The sequence below is a fragment of the Trifolium pratense genome, linkage group LG1, assembly GCF_020283565.1.
Source record: "Trifolium pratense cultivar HEN17-A07 linkage group LG1, ARS_RC_1.1, whole genome shotgun sequence".
Lineage (NCBI taxonomy): Eukaryota > Viridiplantae > Streptophyta > Magnoliopsida > Fabales > Fabaceae > Trifolium > Trifolium pratense.
Window position 1 is genome coordinate 40001324 of NC_060059.1, and position 13674 is coordinate 40014997.

The following is a 13674-nucleotide window of genomic DNA, read 5'->3' on the forward strand; positions in this document are numbered from 1 at the left end:
TTCTTGCATAATAGAATTGATTATTGAAAAATTTCTACTTTATAAAAAAAAGGTTTTCTAAAGCAATTTTTTCTTCAAGACAAAATACTTGATTGTTCATATCTAAAATAATAAATCATCTTGGAAAGTGAGAGCTTGTTTATATACAAGTGTTAATGTCTATTAATCAAATTCAATCCATATTATATATAATAGTTATTTTTTTTGAAACAATATATAATATATAATTGTTATAAAAATATAGGAGTATATGCATCCACCCATCACACATGACACCACTCAACAATTTTGTTTGAATAATGTTAGTAATAAACAAATAATCAAGAGCCCAAAAAGGAAAATCAATTAGGAGACAAACTACAGAGAATTAAAGCAAAGAAAACATACTTTAACAAATAAAGTAAACAAATTAAAAATAAACCTAGCTACACTATACTACACTACACTTTCCTTTTATAATGTATGTTTAAATTTTTATTTATTATATATTTCCATCAACAAAACATAGTCTTGTCAACCACCCCATCTCCAAGACATTGCCAGTTTGAACAAAGCCACCACACTCTCTCTCTCTCTCTCTCTCTCTCTCTCCCATTTTCTCTTCTCCGTACAACACATCATGTGAGATTTTTGCTGGTTTCTACCTTCTCCACCCTGTCAATGCTCAAAATCTATCCTTATAAATTTTGCTACCTCATTTGATTAAAAAAAAAACACTTTTGCAACCTCTTTCTTCAACTTGGACCCTTCAAACCCAACAAACACATAATTATCACACTTGTGTTGTCCTTAACATTCTTATTCATTATATAAACAATCTTAAATATGGTTTTCTTTAGGGTTTCAATTATGTTCTTCACCTTTCCATAATTTTTCTTTTTCATTTTATTATCCTAAAAAACCAAAGTAGGGTTTTTATTTTATTTTAATTTTCTCCCTATATTTGAGAATTTATCTACCAATAATATTTAGTTTCTTAAAATTATTGATTGAGAGATAATGGAGGAATACACAAATAATCCCAATCAAAATCAAAGTTCAAGGCCAAATTTCTTGTATTCTATTGCTAGTGGAAACAACCAACATCAAAACCAACACCATAATAATCAAATTCCAATGAACATGTTTCATGTTCAATCAAGTGGATCAGATCATTGTTTTCATCAACAACAACAACATACTGCTGTGAAAACTGAAGCAAATAGTAGTTCACAACTTCACACTCCAATTTTTCATTACCCTAATTTAATGAGAACAAATATTATTAATCCTCACAATAATAATATTATGCATAATCATCATCATCAAGGAGGTAGAGGAGGGAGTCCAAGCAGTTCTAGTAATGAAGCTGAAGCTATAAAAGCTAAAATAATTGCTCATCCTCAATACTCAAGTCTTTTACAAGCTTACATGGATTGTCAAAAGGTGGTTTGCTAATTAATCAATTTTTATTCTTTTTCATCATCATATTTTTCTTTTTTGTTAAGTCATAATTTTTTTTATAGATATAATTTAATTATGCATATAACCCATGTTTTTTTTTATAGATTAATTAATTGCTAATCTCTCTCTCTCTCTCTCTCTCACACACACACACACTCTCTCTCTCTCTCTAATTAATTAAACAAATTATTTGTAGGTTGGAGCTCCACCGGATGTGGTGGCGCGTATGGTTGCGGCTAGGCAAGAGTTTGAAGCACGGCAAAGATCTTCAGTTAAATCCAGAGAAAATTCCAAAGATCCAGAACTAGATCAATTCATGGTACAAAATATTTAATATTGTTTTGGTCTAATGTTTTTTTTTTTGGGTTCTATATTATGGTTGATCAACAAAGCAATTGTGTTCGTGTGTTTTATGAGTTATAGTTAAAGACGAGTTTTATTGAAAGATAGAAGAATCTGAGTTTGAATATTACCAAAGATAATTATGAAAGATAGAAGAATCTGAGTTTGAATACTATTAACAAAGATAATTATGGTTCATGTTTTATTTATTTCTCAGTCAGAACTTCAGATTATCAAAGTTTTGTTTCTCCTATCTAGAAGATCAACAATAAAATTTGATATTGCAATTTATTTATTTATTAATATACAACTGATGTAGCATGATATATTAATGCTGAAATGTTTAATAGAATATACTAGTATTTAATATTATGGAATAAAATATATTTAATCTTTATGAACCGTAGTAATATACAAGAACTATGTTTGAACCGTATAAATTAATGGCTAAATTTATATGATATTTTTGTTTAATAGAATAAATTTGATATTGCTTTGTTTTGTTTTAATTAATGGAATAGGAAGCATATTATGACATGCTTGTGAAGTATAGAGAGGAATTAACAAGGCCAATACAAGAAGCTATGGATTTCATGAAGAGAATTGAAACTCAGCTAAATACTCTTTGCAATGGCAATGGACCCCTTCGTATCTTCCCTGCTGGTATGTAGTACTACTACTTTTTCTTTCTCATTTTATATATACTACTATTTTTTTTTTTTTTTATTATCAAAATCTTTCTCTCATTCCTTGCTCTATGCTCAAGTTCTTTTTCTTTTCTTTTCAATCTTTTTATTTCACTCATTATTATTATTATAAATAATTTCAGTGAAATTAATTAAGTATAAATAATTGTGGATAGTTATGAAATGGTAATTAATGTGTGAGTGATGGGATGTGAATGAAGTTCTTGAAAATAGTAAACTCGAGTGAGGCAGTAAATTTTGACCAAAAATCTCACTCACATGCTTTCAAATCGTGGGAGCAGAAGCAGAAAGGAAGGGACCCAGATTTTACTGAAGATCATATTTCTTTCATCTACAGAACCCTAATTGCTCTACTACTCTACTAGTACTATCCTATTTTTATTTATTCTCTACTACAAAAATATTTAAAAACAATGTATTAGTAATTAAATTATAATACTATTTAACTATTTAAAAAATAATTTATTTAAATAAAATATTTAAAGTGCACAGTAACACTCACTCATTAACAAGACCTACATTTTTTAATATACTCCTTGTAGACTAGAGAGGTTGTCCTATTCATTCTTGATATGAATATTTTATGATTTGATAAAACCCAAATCCACACGTTGGCGTCTCTATACTGCAGGCTTCTATTTCCCAAGCTCCTGAGTTTCTGACAAAATTATTCTTCTAGGGTTTCCTTTTGTTAATCAATTTTATTTTGCTGACTAAAATCTCATGTTATGTTTATTGGTTTCAAGCTGTGGATTCATTGGGTTTTGTGGCAACTAACACTCTTTCTCATCATTATAGTGGTAAGTTTTTCGGCGTCTTAATCAACAACTATGAGTATGTTTACTTAGACAAAATGTTGTGAGAGATTTGGGTAATATGTATCATGTCTTGGGTTCGATTATAGATTCGATTATCTGATCTTTTGTAAAATAAGAAGACATAACTACTACTAGTATTAACATGGATTCAAATTCTCTGTCTGCCTACTATAATTGCAACCGTTGGATTTCTGATGTTATTTCTCCTGCTAGACCACTTTATTTTCCCTTACGATCTCTACCAATAAATTAAGATAGAAGAGATGACAAAACACATTCGGCATAAGAGGATGCAAACTCGTATTAACATACTCCCATATAGATCGTTGTCAAATGGGCTGAGCTGGTCCAGCCCGTTGGGCTAAACAAAATAAATGACCGGGCCAAACAAAATAAATGAGCCAGACTAACCTGACCCAATTATTATTGGGCTGTGTATTATCAAGCTCAGCCCATTTCATTTTATATTTTCCATGTTTATTTAAATTTTTTTTATGTCATTTTGATGTATTAGTTCTTTATAATTATCAATTTTATAGAGATATTATTTGATGCAAGTATAAATAATTTTTACATCAACACTAAATATCAATTAAACTCTAATTTTTGGTAAATATACTCATTTTTATTAAGCTTACACATTTAAATATATTTTTTATAATAATTGATAATTAGTTGATAATTTTTTTATGTTTTTATTGATATTATTTTTACAAAAATTATATAATTGTGTTTATAGTGGCCCAGTCTGAAGTCAAGCCTGATATTCATATGAGCTACTTGGATTTGGGTAAAAAAAAGCCCGATTGCATTTTGGGCCATGTATTTGAGTCTTGGCCCATCCAATACCGTGGGCTAATGGGCTGACCCATCAGCTCGATCAATTTTTGACAGCTCTACAATATGGCCTTAAAAGGGAAGGAGATCCTCTCCCATAACATTACCGTCAAATAAAATATCTATTTTTTTTGGTACTATATATCGATATATTTTTTCTAATACATTAATTTTAATTAGAAGGAGAGAGCATCGGAAGTAATGGGGAAGGAGTTTGATTAAAAGAATTCGATTTTTGTTACAAGAAAGGTGGAGTGTTCACATTCCACTTATATATCGCGAGGCAAATAAAGTGGCTGATACGTTGGCTTGAGTGTCAGTTAGTTGAATGCATTATGTTTGATATCCAGTAGAGATAGACTAGTTATGTTTAGCTGATAGTTTGAGAGTTAATGCTTCCCAAATCGTTGCTCTGTAATTTTTTCTACGGGCTTAATCCCCTTAAGAAAAAAAAATTCACCGGATACATAAATTTTTGGTATGAATTTTTAATAATAGCAACAATACTCTTGACTTTTACTAACGGTACCCTTCTCTTTTCTTCATAATACCAGCATTAACATTTTGTTACTTAGTAGTATTCTTTTGCATATTTCTTTAACTAAAACACTTTTTTTAATAAAAAATGAAATACACATTGGATGCTTTTCCAATCCAATCCCAACATCCCATTGTCTAGTAGTACTGCCTAGTACCATACACAATTTTTTAACAACATCATTTCAACAATTATATACATCGCTTGATGACAAGACACATTTTTAGTTTATACTTCATATGGTTTCATATATACGCAAATATTATTTTATCAGTCCATTGAATAACTATAATGTATTTAGTTCATATACAAATCTAAAAAATATATTTTTGTTTATACATTGTGTCAATTGTTTTTTCTTTTTCTTATATATAAAGATCAATGAGAGTAGTCAGAGTACTAGTATATAATTTATAAATTCATATGATTAAAAATAAATAAATATTTATATGTTTGATAAAGGTCATTTTTTATGTGGTTATATCTTATTTTTATTAGTTTAATTTATAATTTATTTTAAGTTAGCTTAAAGCTTGCTATTTTTTCCTCTCAATTTTAACCTTGTCAATTTGCTTAATAAGAAATTAAATATTCATATAACATATATTTTATGTCATTCAGATTCTAAAGTCAGATCAACTGCTAATTTTATCAAACTTTACAAATTTAATTAGTTTAGTTTATCTATTTTAAATTAATTTATCAATTATCAACTATTTTTTATCACTCTATTACAGAATAATTTAGTTCAAAATGTACCCATCATTTTTTTTTGACAACATATGTATCCACATTTAATTATTCAGATTTTGAACAATTTTTTCTTGTAGCAACCAAATTCCAATAAAAATTTACCTTAAAATTTTACTCCCTCGGCTTTTACTTATAAAAAAAATAAAAATGGATTTTATAATAATAAATAGAAAATATAAATAATATTTTATCAAAATTTACTAATGAATTCTATCCATATTAAACAACCTCTTAATAACTAATGGTACACACCTCCATCCCACAATATTTCCATATCCCGACACTCTTCCAACCCAAAGAAGTAGTTAGAAACATTTGTCGGGTTTAAAGTGTAAGTAGTTAAGTCACATATTAACTACGAATGAGCTAGAAGAATGTTAAATATATAAGAGAGGTAACTAACCCATAAACCTAATGCTTTAAAATTTTGTGTGTGGATGTGGCGTCTCCCCTGCTGTTGTGTTCCTAGAGCATTGGATTTCTCCGGAACTTCCTAGAACTCCCCAACAACATTTGACATAAATAATTATAGGTCTATTTCATAGTAAACATACCTCCCTCACTAATCCTGCATTGCCAAAATCCAAGTTGAAACATTATCAACAACCAAAGGTTCAGCTGTAGCAACTAATTAATGTATCATGTGACCCTATAATTTCATAACTGCATCATAATTCCAAACTGATCATATTTGAAATCATGTTATCATTAGCATGCATGTAATGTAATTAGTGTATCTGTTCTATATGCATCAAATTACTTAATGTTGGTTGATATATCGTTGAGTAGAAGATAAAAATGAAGGCGCTGGTTCATCAGAAGAAGATCAAGAGAATAGTGGTGGAGAAACGGATCAACTTCCCGAGATTGATCCTCGAGCAGAAGACCGTGAACTGAAAAACCACTTGCTGAAAAAATATAGTGGTTACTTAAGTAGTCTTAAGCAAGAACTTTCCAAGAAGAAAAAGAAAGGAAAATTGCCTAAAGAAGCTAGGCAAAAGCTACTTAATTGGTGGGAATTGCATTACAAATGGCCATATCCTTCGGTGCGTACGATTTAAATCATTCACTCTTTTCATATGATATTAATTTCATTATCCGGTTGAGACGTACCCACATTTAGCGTCACTGTCTGTGCATATGAATTAAATCGTTTTATAAATGAATTTCTTATGCTTAAATTTGAATTTGTTTTCTAAGATATATATTTTTCTTGGATATACATAATTACTATATAGGAATCAGAGAAAGTAGCATTGGCTGAATCAACAGGTTTGGATCAGAAGCAAATAAATAATTGGTTCATCAATCAAAGGAAGAGGCACTGGAAACCATCTGAAGATATGCAGTTTATGGTGATGGATGGACTGCATCCTCAGAGTGCTGCTCTTTATATGGATGGTCACTACATGGCCGATGGTCCCTACCGTCTAGGGCCATAATCATGATTTATGAAGTACCGACACACACATGAACACGACTCTAAGACGTCGACGCCAGTAATTGAACGTAATCACACGTGTCAGTGCGGTGTTTGGATTCGCCTGCAATATGAAGTGTCGGTGTTACAGAAATTGTGCTTCATCACCACCGCGTTATATATTATAGAGTTTAAGTGGAGGGTAAAACAATCTTAGACTGTTCAAACTGTAACAGTCAGCAAAAATCATGGAGGCATACCATAAACCTTGGTTGTGCAGTGAATGTTTGAGTTTTTGTCATAGTGACAAATATTAGTTGTTTCCTTGATCAGTGTCTGTTGCTTCTATTTTATTATGTTGTTTTATGTAATTAAGTAGTACATGTCAGGTAGTGAAAATTCATTATGTTGTATTTTGTTGGATTTTATAAATGTCATATTATATGTCTGGTCGCAATGCAGTTTTTCTATATGATTAATGTTACTTCTACTAAATGAGTCAGGTGTGTGTATGTAACTTTAATTTGTGGTGTTTGAGCAGCCAGAAGAAATTTGCAATTTGAAGGTTAAGGTTATGGCTATCAAGCTTTTAAGTGTATGTATATGAAAACAAAACAATGTGTATTGTTGAAGTCATGCTACATAGATTATTTTACAGTTTTTATTTTTATTTTTATTTTGTTATTATAATTAAGGACTAAGAATTATCATGAGTAATCTTAAAATTTTGAGTTAGACCTCACACAACATTTCAAAACTGATTGTAAGGTTATGTTTAAATTATATATCTTTCCATGTAAGATTTTTTTTTTAACGGCAAATATATTATTATTAATAATCAGGTCTCGCATAAGACGAACATAGACCCATGATAGAAGAGGGGATACAAAACAAATGTACCGTATATAAGCGGAACATCAATGAAAATACCAAAACAGACACCACCTAAAAGAGGTCAACTTCTAATCCCATTCTTAGAAAAACACTCTTGAGCTCCCAGACCACACGAAGACAGTATCCCGACCCGTAGAGTTGTCACTAGACACTAACTCCCGATCTCGAATAAAAAATATCGGCACATCCTCAAAACAACTCCTTTCAATGTAAGACCCTTTATAAATTCTTCTCATGTTTTAATTGGAATGTGATTTAAATGATCTGATAGCAGATAGTTTAAGATCTTGAATAGATTTTTATATCATTTTAAAATTTTGAATTTCTAAGTTAGACTCAATCTCATAAAATTGGTCTTTTGTAAGATGTGGACGATCCTACTTATAAATCTATGTTGACACCTTATATCTTTCAATGTGACTCTAAACAAATAATATTCACATGATAAATAAGAAATGTCAAAAGCTAGTTTATGTATGAAAGTCCAAATTGATCACGTTAAGAAATCTCAAGTTTAAACTCATGTGATAGCAAACATATCTTATTATCTTGTTCTTATCCTGGTAAGATATGTAAGCAAAATTGATTTTGTAAAGGAAAATTAATTCTTGTAAAAATTGAGTTAAAGAAAAAGTAATTTATATTTGAATATATTATTGTAAAAATAAATTGAACAATAAATTTGAATGTAAAAATTCTAAAATTAGAAGCTACTCTGGTCTAGCCCATATTTATAAAAGTGGACACAGAGGTTAAAAATAAAATTCGTTACATTTAGAGTTTAAAAACTTATTCAATTCTATTATTATTTTTTTAAAAAAAACAAACTAAAAGTCATATTCTAAAAGACCCAATAAGAATGGCCTAATTAAGTCAGCATCATGCTGGGCTAAAGTGAGATAATTTCTTTTACCATATGAATTTTCTAACTCGTTCTACAAAATTGCTAAAATATATTTGTTCGTTATTTAAGTATGAGATGTTATAAAAATGGGATATTTTTTAAAAGAATCCTCCCTAATATAAAAATTTTAAGATTTTACACGTCTGAACTAAATGCATTATTGTTACGAGGAAATTCTTCCATATACCCCCCTCCCCCCACCCCCAACCCAAAGTAATTCCCAAGTATTTGTTTACCTTTTTATTTTATTTTATGGATTTCAATAAAATTAGAATTATATTAAATAAAATATTTTGGAATAATTTTTTTTAATCTATGTTTCCAAGTAAACAAAAATGTGAGATTTTGGACATATCACACAAATGTCAATGATGAAAGAATATTTTTGCACATTGAAGTTCTTTTGTCCCAAAAAGTGGATCATTACTTCAGTACATGTTTATTTGAGGCTCTTCTTTCTAATCAGGTTGCCTTCAATTTGATTTCCATGAGCATTTCTTTAATAGATAACTCGAGTAAATTAAGGTGTGGTTTCGACTTCCAATGATTTAGAGTCTGTGTCGTATAAGATGCTTAAATGCCACAAGCTAGACAGTTGCGTCCAATGGACACTATGTAGCATCCGCTTAAGTTGAGGCTAAGCCAAATCTATAATATACATTTATTAGGTGTTGCAAACAATTAAATGTTGCTAGAGTGTCAATTTTTTAGGGTTGAGTTAATTAATCTCAACTCTCAATTCTAAGATAATATTAAAGTCTCTCTAAGATCTGTTGTGTCACCTGCTATAATGTAACCATTGTTTATATCGACACATCAAACTCAATAGTACTGAGTGTGATGGGGTGTGTTGACATGAGTTTATAAAATAGAGACAATTCTCATCTTACAAATTGGATTTATAGTATAGTTAGGCTAAACTCCTAAATTCTAAAAGTGTGGATATCATGAGCAATGCTTGTGACTCAAACCTTACTTTGATAAAAATAAATAAATCTATATCTACATATCAATATGGAGTATATCTATAATTACATAATGTAGGCAACTAACAAACTACATAGTTGCTGAAAATTAATTTTCATACATAATGCATCAAACATAAAAGTTTTCCTAAATGAACAAGAGTCTATACCCTCCCTTACAAACTAACTAGCTAACATGCTGCAGATGATGAGTGAGGGAATTGATAATTATCATCATTATTTTTATAGAGACCATGACCCTTTGAGCCAATAAGCAATGTTGTGGTACCATTGTTGTTGTTGTTGTTACCACCACAAATTGTCTCACAAGAAGGACATATTGTAAGTGTTGCTGCTGGAATTTGCATATAAAAAGGTGTTGTAGTTGTTGCCACTGTTTGCATTGACTTCAATTCTTGTAGCTCCTTTTGCAATTTCATGTTCTCTTCTGTTAGAGTTTCGCAACACTTCTTTAGTTCTTCAAAATCTGATTCCGTTTGTTTCAGTTTTGTCCTGTGAACATATATGTATATAAATGATGTTATATCAAAGAAAGAATAAATTATCAAATTGTTTAAAAAGAATTATCCTATATTTAAATTGAAAATAACATAAAAGACAGATATCTAATCAAGAATTACATTTGCTACAAAGATCAAATTCAACGGTTTTAATTTAATTTGAAATGACTAGAACTAACATTATGCAAAAAAATGGCAATGATGAGATTTGAATCAAGGACCTTACACATACAAACATCGTTGTCAATTACTAATTCATTGATACACATAATATTTAATGAAGATTGACAATATATAATTATTACTGTACTTGTAAAAAAAATCTATTATTAATGTAGAGTCTCTAAATTTTTGAGACGCTAAAATCTCCCCAAAATTTTGAAACTCAATGCCATCGCACACTCGACACTTGCTATTGTGTCGGACCTGCTTAACGGTCAATAATTAAGTGTAGACAATTTTATAAAATTATTATATATACAAATTTTTCTTAATTTATATAAAAAAATCATAAAAATACTTATTTTAGGAGTAGTGTCTGATAGACCTAACTTAAATTGTAATGTCGATATTTCCTAAAATAGACACCTTTATTCTGGTTCGAACCCAAAACTTTAGTGATACTTATCACTTTATATTAAAAAAATGCATGTACTTAGTAAGTTAAGTTACCTGGCTCTCCGATTTTGAAACCACACCTCTACTTGCCTTGCCTGGAGATTTAGCTTTTGTGCTAATGCTTGCTTTTGCTTCTGAAGAAAATGAGAAAGATTTTTTTAATTAATAAAAATGCTTTGAAGAGAACATTAGAGGTGCTTCAACATGTCGACACAACTAAACAACATAAACTCATGCTACACAAGTTGATATTTTCTCTTCCCCTTCCCAATGAATCTTTTATACCCCTAATATTTTAATTTTGCCCTTGCAGAAACATTCAGTTAGCAGAAACCAAAATTTTTCTAGTGCAAATTCAGAGTAAATTTTGGTTTTTAGAAACCGAAATTTGTTTTCAAGGCAAAAAAAAACTTCGGTTTCTACGAACCGAAGTTTTTTCAAGGGCAAAATTGGAAATTCAATGGGGATAAAAGATTCATGGGGGGTGGCGAGAGAAAATATCGACACAAGTTTTAATACATTTGGATTTGGATTGGATGTAACAATTGCACTAATAAGAAACAATTAAACCCAAACCACCAAACACAACAATCAACCATATGACAAAGATCTAATTTAATCAAATCAAATATCATCATAAAGAAATAAAAACTAGCTGCTTTAAAGTGATTTTAATCTTACTTAGGTCCCGATTGTCCTTACTTATTTTCTATTTTTCTATTTCTCCTTAAAAGAAATAGAGAAGTAGTAAATTGTATTTGACACACAATTTTTTCCTTATTTACTATTTTAAGGAGAAAAAAAAAGTGAAAAAAAAGTAGGGTCAAACGGGGCCTTAGTATATTCTCCGCACAAAGTTTTTTTAATAAGCAAAACGTTATATTTATCCAATAATTTGTAAACTTAAAAATCCAAATAATTTTTTATATAAGCAAAACGATATGTCTATCCAATAAAGTACAAAGTTATATAAAAAACATTTGTCGGACCTTAAATCTCAATTTTCAAAGGGATTAGTCTCCGCCGTACGGAGGATACCTTTGATTTATATAAAAAAAGTACAAAGTTATATTTTTTTAATGTTAAAATTAAGTTATAATCTGACATGATATGTAAAAATTTACCCAACACATTAGACGAATATTTCAAGAGAACCCGAGTTCGATTTCTAGTGAAAACAACTATTCGTCCAACTGTGAATTATCGGAACTCCTTCCCAAAAATCCAGAGGGTTCATAAAAAAAATAGAAGAAAGAAAAAAGTACATGGTATAAGAAATAAAGAGTTATTTGAAACAATAAAAATTTCGATGAATATTTATGAATTAAGGTACCGGATTAAGAGTAGAATGCTCTTTAAAATTTTCCTCCAACACTTCTGATTGTTCTTTTGTGAGTCTAAGTTTCTTCCTTGGATTACCATCTTCATCAACATTTCCAACCTTTGGAATTGGAACCTTCTCAATCTCAACCTCAAGTTCCTCACATGTTTCCTTCTTCATGCTTGTTGAGTTCGAAAATGAAGACTCTATGCTTAGTGAAGTAAGTAAATTTTGATCACAAGACTCGATCTTTGAAGCTGAATCTAGAATAATATAATTAGTATTTTCTTCATCCTCTTCATTTGATGGTCCTAATGTAAGAGATGGATAAGCTATATTATATTTTGATGGATTCTCTTCTTTTTTCTTGCTTTCTCTCTTCCTATGGCCATCAAAATATTGATCATGAAGGGCAAGACCAAGATCAAGATCAACATGAAAACTTGTGTTGGAGCTATCATCAAAATTCATCATTGATATATTTTTTTTTGAAGGAGTTTGTAGTTTGCAATCTTTTTGAGTATGTTATATATATAATATGAAAAAAGATGTCTATCTGGTGATAGATTTCACTAGTATATATGTTGGAGGTTGTAGGTTCGATTCTAAGTTATAAATAAATAAAAAAAGATGTGAAATAGGAAATGATTGGAATGGATGATAGAGAATTTTAAGATGGTGTGAATGTGTGAATTAAATGAAGATTTTTTCTTTTATGATTATTAGGATTTAGTGGGGACTCATTTATTTGTTTATTATATTAGTATTAGGCATGAACTAAAAGAATAAATATATTCATAAATAGAATCTAAATGTGTTTTTTTTAGCTTTTGTGGAAGTTGTGAAATTACCATTTCTACTTTATTTTGGCTCATGGGTTGACTAAGTGAAAGTTAATGAGTCACCCCTTTTTACAAGGAGAACAAGTTGTGCATAATAACAAGCATGATGAAGTGTACATTGTATATGGGATACGTGGAATCACGTGAAAAGTGGGTAGAACATATAATCGGAGAGAATATTTCAAGCCTTTTAATCTTTCTTTTTTTCACTTACCTTCAATATTTTTTTAATCTTTTGTGCTTTTGATTAATCTCTATTTGAGAAAATGAGACAATTATTTCTCTACCTTTTAATATCAACTATATATTCCGCAAAATTACTCTATTATACCTCACTCTAATAATATAATGTGAAAAATAATTAATTTTTATTGAACGTTCGTATAAAAATATTTTACATTAATGTAACATGTCCAATAAACTTATCGTAGTTTTCAAAATATTATTGAGGTTGGTAAAAAAAATATATTATTGAGGTACATTTTGAAAGTTTAAAATTGGCCGAAAATCGATATCAATGATAATTTATAAATATCAAACTCACCCTTAACCTCAATGGAGGGTTAATGTTCTGCATAGACCTTAAAAGTTTCTTACTTTTTTTTAATCTTCACATTTTTTGAAAATCGAAGGCAATAGTAATTTATAGATAACACTTTTTATAAAAAATAAACCATGAAAGAATTACGTATAAAATAGACAATATCCAAAGACAAACGAACAATACTACTGATTAAATTGTTTTCAAATA

The 13674-nt window shown here is 29.5% G+C and overlaps 2 protein-coding genes across 2 annotated transcripts; one reads left to right on the forward strand and one right to left on the reverse strand.

Moving 5' to 3' along the window:
• Positions 1–496: 496 nt before the first annotated feature.
• LOC123917215 (homeotic protein knotted-1) lies at positions 497–7529 on the forward strand. The gene is made up of 5 exons (XM_045968891.1): positions 497–1425; positions 1640–1762; positions 2307–2448; positions 6228–6484; positions 6677–7529. Exons 1-5 carry the CDS (start codon positions 1000–1002, stop codon positions 6878–6880), a joined length of 1152 nt encoding a protein of 383 aa, XP_045824847.1. The 5' UTR covers positions 497–999; the 3' UTR covers positions 6881–7529.
• A 1962-nt stretch (positions 7530–9491) lies between these two features.
• Positions 9492–12691, reverse strand: LOC123917233 (homeobox-leucine zipper protein HAT9-like). Its single transcript, XM_045968907.1, has 3 exons — positions 12094–12691; positions 10815–10894; positions 9492–10134 (listed from the first exon to the last, which is right to left on the reverse strand). Exons 1-3 carry the CDS (start codon positions 12553–12555, stop codon positions 9813–9815), a joined length of 864 nt encoding a protein of 287 aa, XP_045824863.1. The 5' UTR covers positions 12556–12691; the 3' UTR covers positions 9492–9812.
• Positions 12692–13674: the final 983 nt, after the last annotated feature.